Below are 27660 nucleotides of genomic sequence, written 5' to 3'. Positions count from 1 at the left end.
AAATTACACAAAACACAGGGGTGAGTGGTGTAGGATGGTAATAAAGCTTAAAGGTGTTGAGAGAGTTAAAACATGTTTGGGTTGAGCATGTTGAGTAAGGGAAAGTCAGACACAATTTTGAATTTGTTTTTCATGCACTAGGTGCATGTAGACATAAATATTAGGTTGCACTTTTCACTAAAATGTTCAATTGTACATGAATCAAGCCCTGATAATAAAGAAAATCTTTGTAAAAGTTGCAGTTTTAATAAAAAAAATATGAAAAAAACCCATCCTGAAATAATTCCAATAACAAAGGAAAATACAAACCAAAAAATGATGTTCAAATTGAAACAGCCCTTTTGTAAAACTTAGGGCCATTTCAACTGTACAAGAAGACAAAATGGCATGATCTCAGACAAGATGTGATACATGAGTTAGAGACATCTGTCGTCACACGTTGAGCTGTTGAGTCGACCAGCAGGTGTACTCACCATGTGAGCACGGAGTCTCGATACGGAATGTAGCGTTTCTTCTTGGAGGTGGACTGGTCTGACAGAAGGGAGATGACTTTGCCCAGAGTCATCAGGGACTTGTTGATGTTGGCTCCTTCCTAGCAGGCAATATGTAAGCAGTGTGTCAAAGTTTACTGGCCCAACTTATATTTTAGCATTATTTTTCACATGGACTAGCTGATCTTACTTGGGCGTAAATAAATAAAAGAATTGGTTCTAGGCAATGGCCTGGTGGGGGGGGGGGGGTTGTTCCAAACCAGTATGTGACCAAATAAACGGTTGTATACAATCAACCTTGGAAATGTCCTCCCAATATAAATGTATTCCTTGACAAGTAAAATACTGGAATACAGCGTTTGCTTATCGTAGGACTTTGAATATTTAAGGATATTTTTATATTTTAAAAAAAATGAAATAAAAACGAAACGTGCGGCAAATTTTATGATGATGTGGGCAGTGCCTGAGAACCAAGACTATTATTTTTTTAGCCTAGACCAGAAATTTGTTTACATGATCGGGCTTCGGACAAGAGGCTAAAATTGCAGATTATTTCAGTTCATTTCAATGTTCACTTTAAATTTACCAAAATAGCATGTACTCATATCACATGTATAGCACACAATATTCCAGCTCTATGACAGTGGGCTGTAAGTAACCCAGTGATTGATATTGTGAACACACATTCATGCTGGCTGACCAGCCTGAGATGCCAGCCCAAACTGATGTTTTTTGGCCAAGATTCAGAAATATATTTCACTTCAGTGTCTTGGTGGAATTTGTAGTAAAACATTGTTATGCTTCCATCGAAATGGTTGTGCACCTACCCGGAGTCTCTCCCCGGAGGTCTGTGCTGCAGACTGTCTCTCACTGCCCGCCAGATCCACCAGGTTTATCTTGCTGTTGACAGAGCTGTCATGATCTTGTCCCTCCAGACGCTCCGTCTGCCAGGAAATACCATCACATAAACACCCATCTTCCTGAGGCAAAGGAGCTGACTGGCTATAAAAGTCCAGTTACCACCCTTGCTAAACTAGGCTGGAATTTCAGAGTTATGTTTTGACTGGACTAACAAGTCTATGCAGTCCAATCAAAATCGTGTAACAAAATCAACATCTGGATCATAAACTGCCATGCAGATTTAGGTCGCTTGCAGGATTTGCAAAACATTTGTACAGTCAACTGTTTGTTTGTTTGCTGTTTAACGCCGCACTCAGCAATATTCCAGCTATATGACAGCAATCTGTAAATAATCAAGTCTGGACCAGACAATCCAATGATTGATTTCATAAGCATTGATCCACGCAACGGTCAGCAAGCCTGACCACCCGAGCCCTCGCCTCTTACTGTTGCCTTTTACAAGCATTGTCACCTGTTACGGCAAGCATGGGTCTCTGAAGACCATCTGTACCGGAACTTATTTCATTATATCTGCGTGAAGTGAGGGACCTCCAACTTGATTCCAATATTACCATGGTTTCATTCACAGTAAACATGGCCCAATATCGACCTCTGTGAATATGAACATGACAAAACCTGCATCAGGAATCAGGACGTGACTAGCCTGCTGCTGCAACTGACCCTGGTCTGCGTCATGACGATGGTGAAGACGGAGTGTGATCGGCTGCTCTTGTCATTCATCCCCGTGGCAGCTGTGGCTCTGTTTTTGTTTCCCAGTGTGATCCAGCCCTGGAATAAACAGTTTGTAGACCTAATGAACAATATGGGGTTTACGTTGTGGTGGTAATAGTACATGTCTGAGCTTTATTCCTTGCCACTGAGGCAGAACACAGTGCCCGTCTGCACTAATCCTCCATGGTGTCCATCCAATCACCTCAGTGTAATGTGAATGAATATTGCCTCAGGCCACTCCCCGTCGGGATCCGCCAGTGTCTTCTTGAATGTCCATATTGTGGAAACAACAGCAGGAACCAAAAACCATTTCAGTCAGAGGCAAGTCCAGACCGATTCCACTGTGTAGGACCATCACGAGCACTAAGGTAACAAAGTGATGAAAACACTTTGACATTAATAGGTCCTTGTCTGCTTATTTGTAGACATGGTAGATAGCTTACCTTGACATCCTCAAAAGAGTTGACAACAAACGTGGACAGTCCTTCGACGTACGGCCCTAGCACTGGATGTTCCCGTACCTTCAGCTGAAACACGCACAGTCAGTGTCATTCTTAAATCAACTCACTGCAAGTAGATGTTCATGAAGGTCTGTCATAGCCACAGGAAAAGATGAAAGATAAAATTAGCACCAGTACACAGTAGTGTAACGTGACACCGATGTATCAGGGAATCACGATTTTTCTCCTATCGATACAAGTATCAATCAGTCGCACACTAAGTAAAAAATATTGAGGCAATGTTTGCTTTAATAATTGTTACACCAAACACCAAATAGTAGTGAAAATTAGTATTGAAAACATAAATATTTTCATCCTTTGTGCCATACTTGACACTGCTAACTGTAAATTGTGCCAGGTATTTGGCCATCCTGTCTGTGAAAAAGATAAGAGCACATCAAGTATCGTGATACGTATCGGATGGTTAGCAAGGCATTATGATACATATTAGATCGCACAGTTGGTGTATCGTCCCAGCCCTACCAGTACACAGATCAATCTCATTAAAACGAGATAAACATTTGACAGGAAGGGACGTTGCATAGTACGTGGGAAGTACTGCTATACAATCTCGACCATATATTATACATTCCAGAAAGTACTCCAGAGAAATTTGTCAACATATTTTTCAAGCGTAATCTGAAATGAAAGTCACCAGTTTGAAACTAGTGCCATGAAGCTCGAGAGAGCTGCTTTCTGATTTGCTAATGTGGACTTCTTGTAAGTCATTTCACTGGTCGCTCAAAGTTCGTGAAAATCGGTCTGACATGACCTGTAACGGAATTTCCTCAGATCTTTGTTTAGCGGTAGGGACAACTAAGATCTGATTTTAATGAGATTGTACACAGATCTATATTATGGTCAAATAATGGCCATAATGGTCAAAGAACCTGTTTTGATAAAAAATATTATTTTTTAACATGCTAAACATTGTATTCTTTAATAAACATACTAATTCAGTGTGTTTAATTAATAAATTATGTCCAAATCCTCTAGACAGTTAATTAATAGTTCTAACCTGTATTACACCTAATCGGCTTTATCACTGATCAGAACAGTATTTCAATTATACCATGGCATAGAAGCTGATGAAAAATTTAATTACACCTAATCGGCTTTATCACTGATCAGAACAGTATTTCAATTATACCATGGCATAGAAGCTGATGAAAAATTTAATTACACCTAATCGGCTTTATCACTGATCAGAACAGTATTTCAATTATACCATGGCATAGAAGCTGATGAAAAATTTAATTTAAAACAAACATTTGATATCAAATAACCTTATTTGCCACAACTTATTATCTACACCCACGGACTGTCAGCACCCACATGTGAAACATGGCAGAAGTTGAGATATCCCCTCAGCTTCAGGGCCTCACCCTATTTGGCGCCACACGCCAAGGGGAGCAACTCACACCCAAATCACTTTCCACATGTCATCTGTCAAGTCAAGACGTACATGAGAGAGCTCAGATAATTTTTTTCTGTCAACCAATCGATTGAACAATCACAAGAGTTGAAGACATGGCTGAACAAACTGTATGTGTGGTAAATTCCCTTTTCTTTTGCAAAGGCGTAACACCTCGCATTTCCTTTAAGTTTGATGTTGTAAATTTGGCTTCCATGCATACGTGGCACGTCCATTCAATCGTAATGGCCCCCGCTTGGTAGTCATCATTGTTTTTGATCTTTAACTCATGATCGTTTATAAAAACGACATGGTTGTTCATTATCATTACATTGTAAACTACATATTAGGCTAAGGCTCGGGATCGAGATCGCTCTCCAGCGGAAGGGGTGGCGGGCGCTGGCCCGTTCACTTCCTCAGCGCCTGTTTCCCAGGCGGAGCCGGAGGCCTTCTAAGAGGCCGAGGCTTCGACCTGTGGTTCCGTGCTCAGTGGTCAGGTGGGTTCTCTATGGTCGAGGAGTCGGAGTTAAACTTCGGCTCGGAGACTAGGGATGAGGAGTCAATGGAGGAGGGAGAGGAAGGCTCGGAGACCCCTGCAGGGTTTTCCTTCGCTTCCTCTCTGCGACACGTACGGGACAAAATTATCCAGGTACTGCCGCAGCTGGCTGCCCCCGCTCCCGAGTCGGACTCGTCTGAGTTCTGCCTTCCGGGGGACGTGTTTGTGCCTTGCAAGCCGCCCAAGGTGCGACTCCGTATTCTGTCATCGTTTGCGTAACGAGGCCATCGATCCTCTGTTGTTGGTTTTTAAAAAAATAACGGAACTCTCTTATTAAAACGATGTGTTTATTTACTCTTGTTGCAGACGGATGCCTCTACCTAAGTAATCTTTGGGAGTCTGTCTTTATGCAATAAGTGCCCCAAGGAGGATTTAATCAGAAAGAGAATTTTACAAACCTGTAGAGGTTATGAATTCTCTGATGAAATCCTCCTTGGGCTACGGCCACCCACCGCCCCACATACCGTCTGCAAGAGGACATATGGAAAGTGATTTGGGTGTGAGTTGCTCCCCTTGGCGTGTGGCGCCAAATAGGGTGAGGCCCTGTTTGGGTGGTCGTACATCATACACAAAAAACGTTGTTTTTTTAGTGTGGTAATATTTTATTAGGAACAAAATAGTTACAACATGTCATGTAGATTTTCTGCAGCCTGGGAAATGCAATAAGTGCCCCAAGGAGGATTTCATCAGAGAATTCATAACTCTACAGGTTTGTAAAAACTTACCGTGGGTTTCTTGCCACCTTTGTCTTTAGATGACATCAGCAGGTCATGAATCTTTTCATTGTAAATCTCAAAGAAGCTGATTTCAACACTGATTTTCACCTGAAATAAACAGATTTTGTCAAAGTGTATCAAGGGAGCATCATGAACAATGGCATCATGGCAGCCCACGGAGTCTGGACATGCTGACGGATGATGTTACATTTTATACAATTAGATCAAACACAGGATTACCACAAATCATCCTAATCCAGTGACTTGTGAATAACTGGAACAACTGGAAGGACCACATTTTACATAAATCACTATTAACCATGAATGTACAACATCAGATTTTCCCTTCTCATCTATTTTGTCCAGTCAGGTCTTTCAACATGTTCAAGCAGCAGTTCCCAGGACAGTTGAAGTGTAGGACAGGTATCTTCGTGTTAATCATCTGTGATAAGTTTTAATATCATGTGCATACTGAATGATGATAGAATTGAGAATCTTACCTTGTCTTTATCTCGGAAGTTTTCTGCTCGAGTAAAAAGCTCCTCACAGAAGCGGGGAATAATGCCTGTCTCCGAGCCATGGCCCATTATGCTGTGAAACAAAACACAAGCATTTACAGAGGTCAAAATATGTGGGGAGCCCAGGCATTAAGGTGGGGCATTAACCACACCGGTCTGTAAATAATCAAATCTGGATCAGACAGTCCAGTGATTGACATCATGAACATCGATCTATACAACTGGGATACAATTATATGGATCAACCACGTCAGTGAGCCTGACCACCCGATCCCGTTAGTCATCTCTTACGACAAGGATGGGTTGCATAAGACCTGGTCTAACACGGATCTTCATGGGTTCCTACATTCTCCTTTGTGTCCAGTGGGACATATCTGTGCCTTGTTCATTGCAGTAGAGCTTATGTAGAGTCAAGTCTTATTAATCCTACACTCATTAATCAAACAATCGGCCTTATCCGACACTAATGATGGGAACCGATTAAATCAATGCTATTTAGACTCGTTAATCCGACAGTCTCACACTCCGACTCTGACACACCTAATTTGCAACGAATTACCGAAGTCACTCATTAATCAGTCTCGTTAATCCGACACAGTGATCAGCGTACTCCGTGGTCAGCTGGTAGCTGCATATTACAAAGCAGCAGAGATAAACTTTGCTTAACAATAAACAATTAACATTGATTAATGCTTTAAATAAAGAAAACAGGATTAATCACATGTTTAGATTGATTACCTCAATCAGATACAAGTTCTCGCTATCGCCGAGGACATCCCATTACAGGTCACATCAGAAGAACTTTTCGCGAACTATGACCGACGAACTTTGGTACTACTTAATTTCGTTTATCCGACATACTCATATGCGACCAGCCATGTCGGATTAACGGGACTTGACTGTATATGTGATGCCTGCATTCCATCAGTAAATAAAGATCTGTACATGTGATCAGCTGAAGAAGCTACATCGGGTAACCACCTCATGTTGTTATACTACCGTCTTACCGTATCCATGGTATCAAATATCTTCACGCATATTTGAACACAAGAAAACAAACACTAATCAGGTTCTGGTGGTTTAGTTCGTGTAGTTTAAACAAACATGCAGCTGATCTGGAATGTGTGCAGCTGTGTGTGTATATGCCTATATCCAGAGCTCCAGATAAGCTGCGTATCTGCGTAAAATACGCATCAGAAATGCAGAAATACGCAGTAAAATCAAATCCAAGCGTATCAAATACGCAACGAACATTTGATTTTTGTAGTGTATCTGTAATGTCATTACAGATACGCTACAAAAATCAAACTTGTGCGTATCATCAAAATATTGTGAAGTAACCCTGCGTATTCGTTTAGCAAATCAGTAACTTATTTTGAAATTATAAAGGGGCATTCCGTCAAACTTGCCAAACTCCACGATGACAGTTACATCATGATCATTTGCCATCACACTTTTGTGTGGAAGTATGGTGGTATTTTTGAGTCCTTTAAAGCTCTCGAACCCACACGACACCAGTTTGCAGGGACCAGATGAATAGTGTTTTTAGATATTTAACTTAAATACCCACATATGTAAAAACTAGTGGGTAACAGAAATTTGAATACCCATATAGCATGTATAGAATTACTGATACCCAATGATTTTAAAATGCATGGGTAAAATACCCACAACACCAAAAGCTTATCTGGAGTTCTGTATATCATTCATGGCACATCATCAATCATTTTGAGCATGTGGAGGATATTGCAGGTGCTTGCACAGAACTGCATTTGGAACCAAACAATTTCAGGAAATGAAAGGAATTATTGCTAGTCTGGGTATTTTACCATCTTCATGATCATCATGATCGTATGTCTACATGGTTAATTTCAATTTATTTACAATATCCACTATCAAATATATCACTATAGTCATGATAGTATGATCATCATTCATGAGCCTTATAAATTATAATAAGACTACTTCAACTATTGTTTATGTTGTTCTGAGCAGTGATTTCCAACAACTATTCATTTATGGAGTCACTGAATAATGCTGAATAAGCTTTAAATGAAAACATTACTTTAATTAGTAAGTTTAATCATTTATCACAATCTGCATGACCATGTTGACAAAGAGGATCTGTGCCAAAACCATTTGAGTCTTCTGTCCAGAACTGGTCTCAAAGCATCTTGTTTTTTAATGTTGTGTGGCCCTATTTAACTTGCTTAATGTATTTCTGATGATTATTGTGGCAGTAGACTGAGGCTTTTGCAAACTATTGAGCTTATTATTATCATGATTATTGTGGCAAGCACTTGACACCTCCCGGAGCTCCACTGTGAGGAGCTGGTTTGTTCAGTTGCCAACTTCCAGCATTAAACTACATTCTACCATGAATTGGGGGATTATTCAATTCTGATTGGTCAATCAGAGGTATCAAATCACAATAAACCCCATCTGATTGAAACAGCCAATTTGACAGCCACATTATCACAGAAGCTAATATTCATAGAGTACCTTTATCAGTCATTGTTAGTAGGCATATTTAAATAAAATTACATTGTTCGAGGCACTTCTACACAGTATTTTCTAGAGGGCAGAAAGTTCCTAAAAGTAAAGACAAGGGCAATTCAAGGCCTTCCTTTTACAACCTGACTAGCGTCTATCCACCTGCCCAATGCGGACGGGATGCCTATCAGAAAACACCAACTTTTCTGCCTGTTTCCAACACTGATTTATGTATTCAACATCAGGGCATGTGCCTCATTAAAGCTATTCAACTGTGACAAATACTGGACATTCAAGAGTGCAGGAGTTTGGGAATAGGGCCATGCTATTGTTTTCTAGCTGCCGCCACATATGTTGACCATTGTATCACATATACTATTGACCCATTGTGTTGCCTTTCATGAGAGCAAAGCAAATCCTGTGTATCTCAAAATGACAGATATAATATTTTGACTATTCATTGATCTTGTTTAGCTATTTCCTGATTTAGTCCTGATGAAGCAAGTAGCTCTGAAACGTCAAGACAATGAATAATTGAAGTTGCTATCCATAAAATGTGTCATGTATTCATGTTCTTCCAACTTCTAAATGCCTATCAAAGACTTGATTTAGTTCTGTACCTACTGATTTCTAGGTCAACCTTCGTGTTTCAATTTGGGAATTAACTTGAAAGTGTAAAATTTAGTGTTAATATCTGAATCATTAGAACTATACTTCCTAGACCTAAAGAAATGTTACTAGATGCAGGATTCAGACTAGTGGTTTAACATTGTGTAACAAGTGAGGTTAAGTATAGGTCTGATGTTTACATGTTTAGATATTCCACACTTTATCATGTTCTTGATTTCTTCTTAAAATAATAAAATGAAATGTTTCAAATCATGAAATATTTTAACAATTTGTTTAAAAGTGGGTGCAAACCTATAGCTTTTCCCGCTGCCAGTCTGTCCATAAGCAAACAGGCAGGTGTTGTAGCCCTCGAAGGCCTTGCCGAGGAGAGGCTGGGCCAGGCTGTCATAGACCGACTGCTGACTCGAGAACTCACTGTGGCCTCGCTCACATGACCAGAAGGAAAAGTCATATGCAAATCTGTAGGTCAAACCATTCTCTGCTGTCACTGTCGTTTCATTGCCATTCATCGACACAACTGTCTTGACATTTGGGTCCAATAATTCCCTGAAACATAATGGAAGTGGAGGAGATATGATGATTATGATGATGATGATGATGATGATGATGACGATGACGACGTCGAAGACGATAATAATAATAATAATTCCATTAAAAAAGCGCCAGATTCCATTCACCAAGTTAATGCTCATGGCGCTACATACATTAAGCAGGTTATGCTACAGCGAGGACAAAGAGATAGCAGGGGACGAGGGGTGATGAATTTAGACTGATGTACATGATGTAGAACACCAGCATGAACACAGAATCTTTTCTGTCGGTTGGGGGAAAACTTTGATTACTATCATTTCTGTGCAGTTGGCAAAATTATGCTTGAACATGTTGAACATGAATCCCCATGACATTCACAAACGTAATGCTGAAGACTAAAGATGTAGGGCTCTCAGATTCAAATACCATGAATATCATAGGCTTGATGGGAGAAGAACTAGAGGTGAGCATCGCCTGGTATCTTGCGACTACGGATATGATTAGCATCACGATAAGGATTATACTTCTGGTATCCTGTTACAACACATTAAATAGTAAGCATGGTAAGAAATGATGAAATCACTGAAATACAGCTCAAAAGCCTCTTTCTGGATACAATGACTTATTGTTATATCGGAAACCTTAACAAAGTGTGTTCTGCCATGTTACAGGTGCATGGTCCCATGCTACTTCTGCCATTACGGGTGGTAACTCTATTAGCATGATTAGTTCCTGTTCTATTTATAATGTATTGTGATTTCACAAACTGACGATTCAAGTATCGCATGTACCTAATTATCGCATGTACCTAAGTATCGACAATATCATATCGGTGAATCGCTACAGCCCTTCCAAGAACCCATCTTAATCATGTTCATTTCAAACACTGCTGTGTGTTTACTATCAGACTTTTAGACTTTTTCCTGTTATCATGGTTATCATGCGTGTGTTTTTAAACGCTGCACTCAGCAATATTCCAGCTATAAATAATCAAGGCTGGATCAGATATTCCAGAGATTGATATCATGAGCATCAATCCACACAATTGGCAAATGATTGGGATACGATGACATGCATTAAAACCAAGTCAGCAATCACCAAATCCTTCTAGTCGTCTCTTACAACAAGCATGGGCTGCTGAAGACTTATTCCATCCCGGATCTCCACGATTATCATGATTATAATAAATATTATCAGATATAATCATCATCATCATCATCATGATTACTGACCATGCTGACCACATACATAATACTATAATAACATGTACGGAGACAAGAGACTTTAATAATACTGATTTTGCTTTGATGGCACAAGGTTAGATTTTTACTTCTTAACAGAAAATTCATCTAGCATTAGTCTTCATCTTCCCAACATGTGTCTAAACTGTATCATGATAAAAACCATCTGTGCACATGTTAAACATGTTCACTTACTTCATGACATCTTGAATTTGACTTATTAATGCTGCAAATTAATGATGATCATTATAATTTAATTACTCTAATTTCGAAACTGTCAAATAATTAATTTGAGACACCAAAAAGCTCCTACCTTTGACTGAGGGGTCGAACACGTACAGCCACAGTGACACTCGTACAGCTATCTTCATCACTGTCGATATCACCAAGGTCATCATAACTCATGTCATATTTCCGGGGGGTTTCCATCTGTACAACTTTGTAACAGTCCGGAGTCCGAAATATACGGCTTTCCAGCGTATGACGTCTTGCAACTTTTGTTGGTGTCCGAAATGGATCTGTACATGGAGGCCCTAATTCAATGTCAAAGAGAGGCTTTTTAGGAGCCTCCTCTACTTTCTTCACTTTTGGAGGCAGTGTTTCAACTTTCTTCTCTTTTGGAAGACATTCCTCTGGTTTCTTCATGATTTGATCTTTCGTATCTTCAAGACTTGAATCAGGAGTAGATGTGTCAATTGGCTGAGGTGGGTTATCCATGCCTTTGTTTTCTTTACCAATATTTAATCCAAGTTTTTCTGTAAACTTGGACACAAATCTTGACATAAGATTATTTTCCATTGGGGACAACGGGTGTATAGCTGCCTCAGGTTTAATCATCCCAGTAGACTGAGTGCCTCCTATAGAAGTTTCGACCGTTTCTTCATTGAATGTTACCCCTTTTGAGACAGCATTGGATGGAACATAGGGTAAAAGTCTCTTACTCTTACCCTTAGGCGTAGCCTTTTTCGGTGAATTTATCCTTCCTGACATATTTACTCACTCTGTGATTCCGTAACAAATTATCAAACCACAATGTATAAAATATCACGCCCTATGAAACACACCTCGCCGGGCAACATGACACAATGTAAAGATTTCAAGCGTACGTTTCGTTATTATTAATCCTGTGACACTGGTTGCACTGCAAGGAATGAACTGGGTCGGAATTAATCACACGCACCGGGATTACCTGTTAATCTCTCTCGATATAGAACAGTCACGGGCCACCAAATGTCAATGTCAACCAGTACCGATAGCAAATGAAATCTACAATAAAAGGTACAGTTTTCGCGCACACGCCAACGTTACTCACAAACATAGTCAATCACTGGAGATTTTTAGGTAGATCGCATGAATACCCAGTTCGTATAATCTTTCATCTTTTGATAATCCATTAGATCGTCGATCGTCAATACACAAACATAATCCACTTGATGACTTGTTTTGAAATTGCCTCGCCTTTGCGCCAGCTTTCGACCGATTCGAACAAGCGCGGTTCTGATTGGCTAGTATTTTTAGAAATAGACATTTTCGTTCGAAGCTTTTCTGAGTCACTAGAGGCCTCAGTCGAATCGCTACAGTCGAAATATCATTTGAGGAAAAATCTATACGCATTTGTGAACACTGGTGCTTCGGGCGCATGTTACATAGTTTTAAAACTTTCACTGATCTGTCATATACAATTTTTGTTTAAATATTTGATACCAAAAATACTCCTATTATTTTATATGGAGCAGAGGTCTGGGGTCATGCTGAATACAGAACAATTGAACTGGCCCATCTATATGCTTGTAAAAGTTTCCCACCGTAAAAAAAAATATACATCGAATGTTATGGTATATGGTGAATGTGGACGTGTACCACTTTACATATTTCTATGTGTTAGAATTCTTAAGTATTGGTTCAAGATTCGTAAAATGCCTATTGGTAGATTACCAAGAAAATGCTATAACATGATGTTATTGTGTGAATAACACTGAATTCGCAATTAGGCATATGATGTAAAGTCGTCATTAAATGAATTCGGCTATGGGTATGTTTGGCAATTCGGCTATGGGTATGTTTAATCAATGTGTACCTAACAATCCAGATTCGTTTTTAGTATCTATACACCAAAGACTTAAGGATATCTACTTACAAAATTGGTCATCGCATGTTTTAAGTTCAGAAAAATGCAATTATTACAAGCTTTTTAAGACAAATATTTCCCTAGAATACTATTTGTTTGATATCAATTTTAAAAGATAAAGACTAGCTTTAGGCAGTTTAGATGCAGCTCTCATAGACTTTGGATCGATGTCGGCAGACATGGAAACATAGCTAGAGAATTGAGAACAACGTGATATAAATATGATTGAAGATGAATTTCATCTCCTGATAGTCTGTCTAAAATATGACCATTTAAGAAGTAAGTATATGGAACTGCCTTTTTATGTACATCCCACTCAGCAAAAATCTATATCGATCATGTCAAAAGTGATAAAGATACCCTTAAAAAATTATCAATGTTCATTTATCATGCTATGATAACAGAATATGACCTGTTCAACATATCTGCAACCACTCCCGAAAACAGAATTGTACTGTGAGCCTGATGCCTTTCAGTATGGAATAAAACTTATCCTTTTCCTTATGTTAATTAATTTCTTTAACATAAAAAAAACAGACAAAAGGTTCACCTGATGCCCTTATTTGGAAATACCCATAATGGTTATAGTATGATGGGTTCTCTGATTGTGTAGAAGACATCAAAATGACAGATTGATTTGGGTCCCATTTGTGTATTTCCTAGCTTGACATGTTAACCCCTCCTGCTGATACGGGTCCTTCCCACGGTTAGACCTAAACATGTTTAGATGTTGCACAGGCGCGTTTAGACCCTAAACCCTATCAATATTATGGGACTTGTTTCGGTTTGTGTTTAGGCACAAAACACATTTTTATACAGTGTGCTCGTCCCGCGGAGTAGCAGGCTCAGATCAATCCCTTAACAATTCATTCTAGAGTGGTTCCAGCCTCAAATCACCTCAAATGCTAGCCCAGGCTCAAGTCACTCCCCTCTACTATGGCTCAGGTCACTCCGCGGTGGAGTCGAATCAATCTTCTACACCATTTCAATATCCTATTTCTCCTGTTCTGTATGGCATACAGCTGTAAAGGTTTCAGATGTTCACGCGACCTTCTTCCCTGAAACAGCTGATTGTTCCGTTGTCGCCACACATACTTATTTGTCTACAGTAGGTAGGTATGCATGAAAGTATCTATATATTACTCTTAAGTTAACATGTGACATCAATCGCCCGTTACAATTCTGAAAGGATGTTTACTCTAAAAAGTGTCAGATTTTTCAAATCGTTAGGTTAAAAGTCACTTTGATTCCTCTTTAGATATTTCTAATCATAACAATCATATCAGGGTTATGTCAAACTTCGACGCATGAAAATAATAAGACGCGTCTGTACACTGTGTATACCCATATGAAATATGTAGATAATAATTATATATCCTAGTCCTTTTTGAGAATATATTATTTGATTTGGATTTCATAATACTAAAACTTAGAAGATATTATTATTGAACACATATGCTCTTTACATAACATACACGTGTAAAATCAACACCCCGTGTTGTGTTTGCCCATTACCTGGCACTGGCTGTAGTAGGGCTGGGACGGGTAACTCGGGTACCCGGGTCGACTGGGTACTGAGTAGGATCCGGGTACCCTCAGAACTACCCGGACCCGTGGTTAGTCACGTGATATATTGCTTAATACATGTATCTAAATACGTTTTGCCAGGGATATGGTAAAAAAATTCCCAATCGGACATTTTGTACCTATCTGTTGAGACCTAGAGTGGGTACCCGGGTGAGGGAGAAAGGGAACAGGATGGATATCAACCTTCTGAGGTGTACACTGGGAGTCGTGTAGTAGGTGTAGCCTGTCTTGAAGACCCTGCCCTGATATTTCAATGTATGTCTGGAACTGGAACTATACTTGGAATATGTGACAGAGCTCAATATCAATCTCATTAAAATCAGATCTTAGTTTTCGCTACCGCTAAACAAAGATCTGAGGACATCCCATTACGGGTCAAGTCAGAACGACCTTTCACGAATTTTGACCGACCAATGAAATGAATGATAAGAAATCGACATTAGCAAATCAGAAGGTAGCTTTCTCGAGCTTTACGACACTAGTTTCAAAATGGCGACTACGCTTCAAAACATATTTTGACGTATTCTCGATTAAAAATATTAAACTGATAAGATGAACATTCTGGAATGGTTTATAGATGGCCTAGATTGTATGGATATAATCACAAAACTCGTTACTGTCATTCGGAATACCCAGTGTTAAAGTTTTCGTGGTTGCATGATTAGAAAACACATTCCGACTGTCACTTTCATGATCTGGTAAGCGACGTTCTGATTGGTCGGATGAAAGGTCGTTCTGACGTGACCAGTAATGGGATGTCTTCACATCTTTGTTTAGCATTAGCGAGAACTATGATCTGAATTTAATGAGAATGCTCAAATATGAACTGTTCAATTTTTGCTTTGATCATTTTGATATTTGTTAGCAACTCCAAATGCCCAATGGAAAGTCACCTCATGGCTCTAGGGGGTGAAGGGGATATACTAAGCCTAATCTTAAGAGTGTCAAAACTAAAACTGATAGAAGAATACAAGAGGCTTACACCTACAGGGAACAGTTTCAGTAAAGATATTTGTAATGGGGTCATTGGTTTTGTCTGCAACAAACATCATCTTGATAGCTCATTTGTTTTGTTTGACAAAGTATCACCTGTCGTACAGTCTTACTTAATGAAACTAGTATCAAAGCATGATAAAACTTAAAGAGAGGGGGGAGCAATTTAAACACCTACTTGTAACCTGGGAAAATGAATTCTATGATATCAAAGTTATTGTTTCTAAATTAGGAAAAGAGAGAAACTTTAAAAGGAGTATTTTCGCAAATATATATCAGTGATCAGAAAGGCTAAAAGGATGCAATCTAAAACTGTGACTCTTAAAAAAAAAATCGAAAGTTGTGTACAAAGCCCCAAAATTTTGATGGGAAGAAGTATCGAATACTGAAATTCGTTGTCCAACGAAAACACTTTGTCCAGATCACAGCATTACAAACGAAATCACCTACTAATAGAAGACTCTAAAAAAGCCCTGACTTTCATGAACAATTATGAACTAGACCCAAATATCAGTACAGGCACAAAGGACAGATGGTCAAAAGTGTTTAGTTTCTTTAACTGAAAATAATGTAACCAGTTATAAGGAAAATATGGACAACCAATTTCAATAGACTTTTGCATGTCAAAGATACGCAAACTATTTCTCACAAAGCATATCATGAGTTATCAATGACAATACCGTTTTTACCAAGGTCACATGTTTTGTCTCAAAAGATAAAAGAATACAATGATACTTTCAAAATAGTTAACACTCAAGATCCTAGTGTTAGTCTACAGCAATCCCAGAAAGATATATGAGGTAAATGTGTTTCACACATTTTGACAACAGGGGCTAGAGAGAAGCTTCTTGAAAGTAACCATCTGCATGTTAAACTAACTGGTGATGGTACTTAACTTGGCAGGAGAAAGAAATTAATAAATTTCGGGTTCACCATACTTGAGGAGGAAAACTGTCTATCTGTTAATAGGGCGTTCGCTCGTCACGCCGAAGACCCGGTTTCGATTCCCGACATGGGTACAATGTGTGAAGCCCATTTCTGGTGTCCCCCGCCGTGATTTTGCTGGAATATTGCTAAAAGCGGCGTAAAACCATACTCACTCACTCACTATCTGATAATAGCAATTACTTACTAGATGTATTTTCAGGGAAAGAAACGTACCAGAATGTTTCAGATGCACTGACAGAAATCAATGATGTAGACAGAGAATTAGACCATGTAGGTGTTCATGGTCAAATATTTCAGGTAACTTCTTTTCTTGGTGGTGATCTTAAGTTTCTGAACATGGTCTCAGGAATATCCTCATGTACTTGCAACTACAGTTGTGTGTGGTGTAAATGTCCATCAAAAGACCGATATGACACCACTATGCAGTGGTCAGTTAGTGATGTTTCTCAGGGAGCAAGAACTGTACAGGAAATTTCTATGATGGCTACAAGAAAGTCACACAACTTTAACTGTGTTCATCCTCCTCTGTTTGACTTTATTCCAATTAATAGAAGAGTTCCAGATCTGGTTCACATGTATTTGCACATATCCGATCAATTGGTAAAGCATCTTATCACAGAGTTGAGAGTTTAGGACAATGTCCAAAGGTGTAATAGTGTGTACAACAGAGAAAGGTGAAAGATTTGAGAGATTTGTGCAGGGTCTTGGTGTGGAATTTTATTTTAAGAATGATAAAGCTTCGGGAAGATTCATTTTCCGTGATTTTACCGGACCAAAGCCTTAAAGGGTTCCCAGCATATTATCATCCCAGATTTTAAGGGCATCATCAGGGTATAAGTAATATGTCTTTTAAAATAATTTTTACACGTTTCACTATGTATATATCATCACCAAGGAGCAGGTGAGTATGGCTTGGTGAGGAATTACACCTTGTCAATTTATGCTGCAGACTGTCAGTAAAGAATACTTAGTCGTGGTCGATAAACATGGCGACTCTCAAACAGTTCAGTGACATTTTAATGCATCACCAGCAACGACCAAGCAGAAATACGTTTAGTGTATTAGTAAGGGGATTTCTCCATTGTGTAATAGTGGACGGTCGCTCGGGGGGCAATTTGGTTATCTCAGTTGAAATCTCAATCATGGTTTTGATTGAAACAGTTCTTCTCCCTAAGTTTAAATTGTGCTTTGGGAATCTAATATGAACGCTGAATGTGTATTGGGGCATATATATTGCCATTGTTTCTGCATTTACCGCTAACTTCGAACATATTTCCTGTATGGAAATATTAGATGTCTCGAGCACCCTCGACTCATGCTTCAATTACTTTTTTTTATATAGATTTGTCATTAATAAACATTTTACAACATAAAAAGACTTGGGGTTATATTCATTACGCTGATTGGTGAGTCGATATTCCAGAAATGTTTCGAGAATGAACAGCTTGGATTTACTGAGTTAACACCCCTATAAAATGGAATCTCTCATTTCGTTCTGAAAAAAGTAGGTCACGAGACGAAAGCAGTTGTATGTTTTGACTTGAATATCCATGTAGAAATAATATATACTGAACCGCAAAAAGAAACGGGGAAACCATGGATAGATATATGAGAAACCTTCTTTGTCCAAACAGTGTAAACATACTTTGAAACATATCAAAAAGATGAAACTTGGCAAAACTGATCATCAAGGTTGAAATTAAAGGGTCAAACGTTCTTAAAGTGAAACACAACACTAGTCTCTGAGAAAATGGCATCACAAGTAAGTATCTCGTGTGTCCGCTATGTGCATTGATGACTGCCGTGCCACGTCGACACATTGAATGGATGAGGCGGTTGATGGAGGCCATAGGCATTTGAGCCCACACTCTGAGGAACGCCTGACGCAGTTCAACTGCCGTTGTCGGCCTTGGTCGGACGTCATTCAGCCGTCTTTGAATCTCGTCCCACAGGTGCTTAATTGGATTTAAATCGAGGCACGGGCGTTATCATGCTGAAACTCGTGGTTGCGGCGACGTGCCAAATGAGATATGGCGTGAGGTCACAAGACTTGATCAATGTACCGAGCTGCTGTGACACCATTGCCTCTCCCTGAACCGATGTTCTGGAAAATCACAGGGCCGACCCTCTGTGCAAGACCAAATCCACCCCACACCATGATGCTCGGACTACCCACGAGTCTCTCTCAACATCATAAGCATCCGAATAACGTTCTCCACGGCGTTGCCAGACTCTCTGTCGTCTGTTGTTGAGATACAGTAACGGCTCTCGTCTGAGAAGAGGACTCTTCTCCGCTGCTGGTGGTGCCAATGCTGGTGCTGTGTTGCCCACTGAAGACGGTCCCGGCGATGACGTGGTGTCAGAATGGGTCCTCGGTGTGGCCTGTGACAGTGGAGGTGTCTGCTCGTCAGTCGTCGACGCACGGTGTCCGCACTAATGTGTCGCTGGTGTGTCCCCATGGTCTGTCGAGCAGTTTCCGCAGCAGTAACAAAGCGATCTTGAAGATGCTGTCGCACAATCTGATGATCCTGACGTCGGCCGGTGACCCTTGGTCTGCCACTACGTGGTCGGTCATCTGTAGTGTTGGTGGTCTGGTACCGTTGCTATTGTCCTTACGTGGACTTAAAATGCATTGGCTACTTGCCGAGCGGTTTGTGCAGCTTGCAATCGTCCAAGGGCTTGGTGTCGTTGATTTCTTGTCAATCTTGGCATGTGGTAGCAATTCAATAACGAAAAAATGAATGCTATCCGATCTGGGTGGATTTTTATAGGGCAAGAAATGGGGGAACGCATGTGCATTTCAATTTGCACGGAACTCACGTGCATCGGGTTACCATGGCCGTTGCCGTGATGCGTTTGGGCGATCGGTTTTATTGTCATCTACTTTGTTTTTTTGTTTTTTTATCATCAAATTTTCTTTTTTCCAGACAGGTGAGGTGAGGTGAAATGGGGTTTAACGTCGCGTCCAAGATTATTGCACTTATATAGCGACGTGCATGCACGTGTGTGTGAGGGTGCCTGTACTAGTCCGGACTGATGCCGATTTATAGTGCTAGCACACTGAGATACCATGCCGCAGTTTAACATGAAAACCCCACTCAGACAGTGTATACTGACTCCGAGCCGACCAGTCCTTGTTTTAGCCCTTTAATGCCGAGCGCCAGACAGGGTAACAACAAGTACCATCTTTTAACGTCTTTTGGTATGACGCGGCCGGGGATCGAACCCCGGACCTTCCGCTCTCCGGGCGGACGCTCTACCACTAGACCACAAAGGCGGTATTTTTTCAAGACAAGGTAATGTTAAATTTTAGAAAATTGACATACCTAGATATTTAAATGACAACTTTTCATGCAATGTTACTTGGGGTGACGTTTCTTTTGCGGTTCAGTATATAACATAAAAACAATTATCCATAAACATAAATATTAAAAAACACACGTTCAAGCACACCCCACAACACCAACCACACATGCCTTCAATACATTTGTAAATTTGTACACAAACATACCAGAACATACAATCAAACACGGACATTTGAAATATACTGAGTCAAATTAAAAACTTCACATTTTTAAAAGTAATCCCATATATGATATACAACGGACAGATGTATCAGAGAAGGTAATTTTTAATCATTAATGTCCAAGCACCTACGGTATTCGGTAATAACATCAACAGTTTAAATCATAAGTCCCAAGCACGAGATGGCACACAAGTTCAGTAGAGTGTATGGCAACCATGTGCGTTGACAACTGCCACATAACGCCTCCGCATGGACCTTGTGATGCTTGTGAACACATGATTGGGAAGACGACGCCATTGTTGCTGCGAAATGGTGCCAAGATCTTGCAAATTCTGTGGTTGGTTCTGGAGAGTGCGCAGACTTCTGCCAAGAGCATCCCAGACGTGTTCGATGGGATTTAGGTCGGGAGACCTTGACGGCCAGTCCATGACGTTGACTACCACATTCTGAAGGAAATTCCTTGTCAAAATTGCTGTGTGGGGTCTGGCATTGTCGCGTTGGAAGATCAAACCGGGTCCATGTGCTGCCACAAAAGGCAGAAGTTCTGGTGCCAGTACATGGTCGCGGTAATCAGCAGCGTTGAGGTTGCCACGGATGACAAGAAGCCTGAAACGTGCATTGCAACAGAAAGCACCCAACACCATGACACTTCCGCCTCGAAATCTGTCAACTTCCTGTACACAACACTGGGCGTAACGTTCATGACGGCGCCTCCACACCCTCGCCCTACCATCAGCAAATCGAAAATTAAATCGGGATTCATCACTGAAGACGACTTGATTCCAATTTCTCTGAGTCCATCGTAAGTGTCGCTGTGCCCACAATTGATGTTGACGTCTGTGTAATTGAGTCAGAATCGGCCCGCAGTATGGCCGTCGTGCTTGAAGGTGAGCAGTTCTCAGACGGTTTCGAACAGTTTGCGCACTCAGTCTACCCCTAAACAGTTCATTTCTGGTTGATGTAGCCGTCAAAAATCGGTTACGGAGGTGACGTAATACAATCTGACGATCCTCTGCATGTGACGTCACACGTGGTCGACCTGCCCGAGGGCGATCAGCGGTGGTACCCGTTTGCTGTAGACGCGTCTGTAAATCATAAACAGTCCGTCGACTACAACCCATCGTCCTTGCGACTTCAGCTACGGACGTTCCCGTCTGCAACATGCCGATGACACGTTCACGTTGCACATTTAAAAGGCGTGGCGTGACAAATGGCCGCAAAGACTTTTGTTTTCTTGTGTTTTTCTTTTTTTTGTTAATGACTGCTAACAAGTATGGCTGAAAACACGTGCGGTATTATGGCAACGTGACCAGCTGCACGTGAAAAAACACTTTTGCCACTATAGTGCTGTGCACATGATTTTGATCGATTCACCTGCACAAAATCGGGTGTTATCTGAAGACAATACGTGGCCATTACTGTTTAAATACACAATAAGGGCCCACAATGATAACTGGTCAAAATGTTAAAATTTTAGGATTGTGAAGTTTTTAATTTGGTTCAGTATAGTAAGGGGTGTGATTTGGACCTACGAGAGTGGAGTGCACTGAGCTGAGGGGGTGTGATTTCAGCTATCTACAACACGGTAACCAGATCGTCTAGGACCATTCTACAAGATAACATATAGATCTATGTCAAGGACAGGTAACACTATTTGATACGATGACAGGCAATCAAACATCAATGCTTTATTTATATCCCTGAATCAAAGCTATTGTGTCTTCGAATCCATTGTTACAGTAGACGTTACAAGCTGGTAACGTTCCTGTCGAGTTTGTTACTAAGCTTATTATTTCTGACGGAAAGTACTTTGCATTTGGAAGGGGCGTTTAACTCCAACAGGGTTGGTCATGCATGACTGAGTGTGCAAGGAGGTTTCGAGAGACTTACATTGTTACTGACTATTTTGCAGATCAAAGGTTTGTTTCCAAGAGATGATGAAGAATTGTCACAACATAGATATAATGCATTTGCTATAGATATGTTTCAACGAATGTCAACGTGTGACAAGTCTTTGTAATATGGAAATTGTCACGATTACTTAGTCTAGTTTCGTTTTATACTTCACGATTAACTTATTGTCATGTGTAGTTAAGTCATTCTATTTCTTGTGGTTATGAATTACTCGTGTTGATATTAGTTTTATAATAATGTTAAAAATTAATGTAAATTTTACTTATGTAAATGTGAGTGTATGTGTGTGCAAACACAGAGCACGATGCATGGCATGTGACGTGTGGTCACATCTAAGATGGCAGCTGTGTATGTGCACGTTACACCAAAACAAGAATGATGTCACACTTGAAATTGCTTGAACATTGCTAATAATTTTGCACTCTTTGTCTCAACCTACCTACTGTTATTGGGTCGGTATTTCAAAGAATCAGGTAGCCATTTCAAGAAAACATGTCTAAGCATCTTAAAAAGGTTTTTTTAGAACTGAGCATGAGCATGATGATGTATTTTTTTATGAAGCTAACAGTAAAAGTACTGTTACTAGAGGAGGTATGCAGGACAGGGTGTGAGTTTTGAAGAGGTTTGTGTGAAAGATTAAAGTGGCACTGATCGAACGCAATTCCCCGGGACTGGTTGTTGCCTTTGTTATTGTTTTTTCCCAGTGAGTACCCGGATGTATAGCAGAAATCTAGACTAGTTCGCGACCTCTGCTGCGCCATTTGTAAGCGCATTAGTCACTTGTATGGGTGGTAATATAGAGGGCGTATGGTCACATTGATCAACAAAATGAAATACAGTTTTGGAGATAAAAAACATTTCCATCTGTATTATTATGATAACGAATTCCAAACATTTTGATGTTTAATGTCATCACCAAGAGACTGAAAATGTTACGTTGAAAAGTACATTTCTATGTTGTTTGGCTTCTAATCCTACATAATAATCTGTTGTGATGTTTGTAGGCCCTTTTGATCGCCTTAATCAATCTGGACAGATTTTTTAGTCAAAATGACTGAAATATTTACACATTTTATAAATTGCCTGAGAGAATTACATTTTACAAATTGACGGTAATATATACACGCTTACAAGGGAAAAGGCCTGTGAAAACAACGTCTATCGCGCATTGAAGAATTTCCCAACCAAGACGTAGAGAAACAAAGACGAATCGGTTCAATGCTACAGCAAATGAAGGAAAACAAAATGCAAATACCAGAATTACAACCTACCAAATTTATGTGTATAAATTTTAGGCAGCTTCCTTGTTCGAGGAATGTATCCGTGAATATCCACACAAAGGAACAATATCCCATTCGTCTGCAGCTGTACAAAGAAACCTATTCGATGACACGTGTCTCTGTAACAATCACATATTTTAAAAGATATATATCGTTTCGGGATATTATAACCCGTGTTCGTTTCTCAACTGATCACTTGGATTGTTTCAGGTGTTTCACATAGGTGTCAAGTCTCAAGGGTCAGCTGAGAAAGCCCACGTGACAACTATTTTCATAACGTCCACGGTTCCTAAAAAATCCATTGAGTGATAGATAACAATGATCAATCAATCAACGTATTATCAGTTCACCCTTTCAACAAAGAATGTTGTTTTTACATCGGCACTTCACGCAAGGATATGTGTGTATTCCCTTTGTTTTAGTAAACCTAGACATGTAAACACTCACTTTTGACATATCCACTGTGCAAGATAACAGTGATTAATCAATCAACGTATTTTCTGTTAATCCTTTGATGACTAGGAACGATCCGTTGATTTACAAAAAAAAGTAAATCAACTGATCATTCACCTCTTGCTGGTCTGCCACGTGCATATTACATAACACACATTTCACCTCACTTCAAACCTGGATTTAGATTGAATAATTACCCCAGACACAATAAATGCCAAATGGGAACCTTTGTCAGGTAATCTATGTGGTGCTACCACTGATTGTACCTGTAATAAATTCATTAACTGAGCATCAAGTGAATGACGACAAATACACAAGTGTAGGGTTATGCGAGAAAACGTGGATGACAACAAGGGAGTAGTAATCGTATTATCGACGCAATCCGAAAACCGAAAATGCTTTCACTGCATGGATACTTATTTTAGTGTTAACTATAACCATCTGGGGTAATTCCAAATAACGACATCCGATGAGCTCCGCCGTTCTTTTTGTCTGTTAGTTTAGGCTGAAGAAATTAATTTACATGCGCCTTTTGTCGAAATCTTTTTAGATCACGGTTAACCAATCAGTGTTTATGCAAAAATGCGTAAAACAAATATTGCCTCCAGCCTCCAAGTTTATTTAGCTGTCCTTGCAGACGGTAGCCCAGTCTCTGGTCACGCTCATTTGCGTTGCGTATCATCCGGGTACTCACGGGGGGAAAAACAATAACAAAGGCAACAACCAGTCCGGGGAATTGCGTTAGATCAGTGCCCCTTTAAGATGGCATTATCATGAGTTTAGCTGGTGAACGTGAAGTTTGAGATGTATCAGAGTTTTCATATTACACAAAACATTTGGGAAATTTCCAGTTTACCAAACTCGTAGTCTTTAAACCGTTATTACTTTGCAAATATTAGTTAAAGCATCTACAAATATATTTTCATCTTTTGATGATGCACAAATTTAAAAATGGTGTTCGATTGAAAATATGTTTTTTTGTGAATATCATTTGTTTGGATTTATATTTTACTTTTATTTTAAGAAGTTAACAACATCTAAGTATGTTGATACAATGAAATATTGTTGTAATGGATATTGTCAGTTGACATAAGTCTTACAAAGGTTTCAGTTGTTGGGGAATTGATGAGATTATGAGCAAAACATTCTCTTCTTGGCTCAACAATACATGCAGTTCATCCTCAACATAATCAGGCATGGCAGAATAAACAGAAGCAGTCTTTCCACGGAGTCTCTGTGTGAAGGCCGCATACAATTGGAAGTCTTCCGGCAATATTCCAGCTGTGGATGTTGTTTTACATTACATTCAGCAATATTCCAGCTGTGGATGGTGTTTAACACCACACGCAGCAATATTCCAGCTGTGGTTGTTGTTTAACATCACATTCAGCAATATTCCAGCTGTGGATGGTGTTTTAACATCACATTCAGCAATATTCCAGCTGTGTTTGATGTTTACATCACATTCAGCAATATCATGATATTCCAGCTGTGTTTGTTGTTTAACATCACATTCAGCAATATTCCAGCCGTGGATGGTGTTTAACACCACACTCAGCAATATCCCAGCCGTGGATGTTGTTTAACATCACATTCAGCAATATTCCAGCCGTGGATGGTGTTTAACACCACACTCAGCAATATCCCAGCTGTGGATGTTGTTTACATCACATTCAGCAATATTCCAGCCGTGGATGGTGTTTAACATCACATTCAGCAATATCCCAGCTGTGGATGTTGTTTAACAGCACATTCAGCAATATTCCAGCTGTGGATGTTTTTTAACATCACATTCAGCAATATACCAGCTGTGGGTGTTGTTTAACACCACACTCAGCAATATTCCAGCTGTGGATGGTGTTTAACATCACATTCAGCAATATTCCAGCTGTGGATGTTATTTAACATCACATTCAGCAATATTCCAGCCGTGGATGGTGTTTAACATCACATTCAGCAATATTCCAGCTGTGGGTGTTGTTTAACACCACACTCAGCAATGTTCCAGCTGTGGTTGTTGTTTAACATCACATTCAGCAAGATTCCAGCTGTGGTTGTTGTTTAACATCACATTCAGCAAGATTCATGCTGTGGATGTTGTTTAACATCACATTCAGCAATATTACAGCTGTGGATGTTGTTTAACATCACATTCAGCAATATTCCAGCTGTGGATGGTGTTTAACATCACATTCAGCAATATTCCAGCTGTGGATGTTGTTTACATCACATTCAGCAATATTCCAGCTGTGGATGTTGTTTACATCACATTCAGCAATATTCCAGCTGTGGATGGTGTTTAACATCACATTCAGCAATATTCCAGCTCTGGATGGTGTTTAACATCACATTCAGCAATATACCAGCTGTGGGTGTTGTTTAACACCACACTCAGCAATATTCCAGCTGTGGATGGTGTTTAACATCACATTCAGCAATATACCAGCTGTGGGTGTTGTTTAACACCACACTCAGCAATATTCCAGCTGTGGATGGTGTTTAACATCACATTCAGCAATATTCCAGCTGTGGATGTTGTTTAACATCACATTCAGCAATATTCCAGCTGTGGATGGTGTTTAACATCACATTCAGCAATATCCCAGCTGTGGATGTTGTTTAACATCACATTCAGCAATATCCCAGCTGTGGATGTTGTTTAACATCACATTCAGCAATATTCCAGCTGTGGATGTTGTTTACATCACATTCAGCAATATCCCAGCTGTGGATGTTGTTTACATCACATTCAGCAATATCCCAGCTGTGGATGTTGTTTACATCACATTCAGCAATATTCCAGCTGTGGATGTTGTTTAACATCACATTCAGCAATATTTCAGCTGTGGATGTTGTTTAACATCACATTCAGCAATATCCCAGCTGTGGATTGTGTTTAACATCACATTCAGCAATATTTCAGCTGTGGTTGTTGTTTAACATCACATTCAGCAATATCCCAGCTGTGGATGGTGTTTAACATCACATTCAGCAATATTCCAGCTGTGTTTGTTGTTTAACATCACATTCAGCAATATCCCAGCTGTGGATGGTGTTTAACATCACATTCAGCAATATTTCAGCTGTGGATGTTGTTTAACATCACATTCAGCAATATCCCAGCTGTGGATTGTGTTTAACATCACATTCAGCAATATTCCAGCTGTGGATGTTGTTTAACATCACATTCAGCAATATTCCAGCCGTGGATGGTGTTTAACATCACATTCAGCAATATCCCAGCTGTGGATTGTGTTTAACATCACATTCAGCAATATTCCAGCTGTGGATGTTGTTTAACATAACATTCAGCAATATTCCAGCTGTGGATTGTGTTTAACATCACATTCAGCAATATTTCAGCTGTGGATGTTGTTTAAAACAACTCTCAGCAATATTCCAGTCATGTTTGTTAAAACAGCACACAGCAATATTCCATCTGTTGTGTGTTGCTATTGTTGATCAAATTGATTGTTAAAAGTTTAAGATATGATGATGCCACATTTCCCCTCCCATCAAAACATAGACATGAAAACATTTGGAACTCTCTTCTCCCCCAGATAACGGCTCACATGGAGAGAAGTAATGCCATGGCACAATTTTCATGTTTATTTTCAACCCCTGCATCAAGGTGTGAAGATAGACCCAGATGTGACTTTCCTTGTCCTAATTTCCTGCCTATCAGCAGCATAGGGACGTTTAAGAATCAAGTGGCTGTGTGGGGACTGTTGATGGTATGACATACATGTTCAGGAGAGCATGGCGACTTGCTTATGTTTGCATCCTGTTTGAAATCAGTTTTTTCAACATGCAGAATAAAATTATGATTTCTAGGTCAAATGGTGTAAAACAATTTGTTTCTATCCCCACATAAAAGAATTACTACCCCGGTACAGGTTTGAATACCAGGGGTAGTACCTAGGTGTCGAATTGAAGTGAATGAGCTTTAACCAGAGGAGCAGCTTATTGTAATGGTTGTAAAAACTTTGATCATATACCCATCAATGATATGAGGCATTGTGCATGTGTAATAAAGCCAACATGGAGACGGTCATATCCCAGGGTGTGTAATAACCAGACCCTTGCTGGGCTGATATGGCTAGTCAATG

At 39.8% G+C, this 27660-nt stretch overlaps 2 protein-coding genes across 3 annotated transcripts in view; one reads left to right on the top strand and one right to left on the bottom strand.

Moving 5' to 3' along the window:
- The window catches only part of LOC124148953 (kinesin-like protein KIF14), a 48671-nt gene extending 36461 nt beyond the window's left edge, over positions 1-12210 (bottom strand). The window contains exons 1-8 of the mRNA XM_046520244.2: positions 11036-12210; positions 9242-9496; positions 5810-5900; positions 5319-5417; positions 2567-2650; positions 2073-2180; positions 1319-1435; positions 474-592 (exon numbers count right to left, since the gene is read on the bottom strand). Coding sequence (XP_046376200.2) covers positions 474-592; positions 1319-1435; positions 2073-2180; positions 2567-2650; positions 5319-5417; positions 5810-5900; positions 9242-9496; positions 11036-11712 — 1550 coding nt within the window. The 5' untranslated portion in view covers positions 11713-12210. The remainder of the gene's footprint in view (positions 1-473; positions 593-1318; positions 1436-2072; positions 2181-2566; positions 2651-5318; positions 5418-5809; positions 5901-9241; positions 9497-11035) is intronic.
- A 9213-nt stretch (positions 12211-21423) lies between these two features.
- The window catches only part of LOC124148954 (cubilin-like), a 72039-nt gene continuing 65802 nt past the window's right edge, over positions 21424-27660 (top strand). The window contains exon 1 of one of the 2 annotated variants that reach the window (XM_048389218.1): positions 21424-21548. The gene's annotated coding sequence lies outside the window, so the exon portion shown is untranslated. Of the gene's footprint in view, positions 21549-21674; positions 21824-27660 lie in introns of those variants that run through there. The other variant, XM_048389217.1, reaches the window with a different exon arrangement.

Source organism: Haliotis rufescens, unplaced genomic scaffold, assembly GCF_023055435.1.
Source record: "Haliotis rufescens isolate VD_foot unplaced genomic scaffold, xgHalRufe1.0.p SCAF_8, whole genome shotgun sequence".
NCBI lineage: Eukaryota > Metazoa > Mollusca > Gastropoda > Lepetellida > Haliotidae > Haliotis > Haliotis rufescens.
Note: the sequence above shows the minus strand (reverse complement) of the source record. Positions and strands in the feature narration are given on the sequence as shown.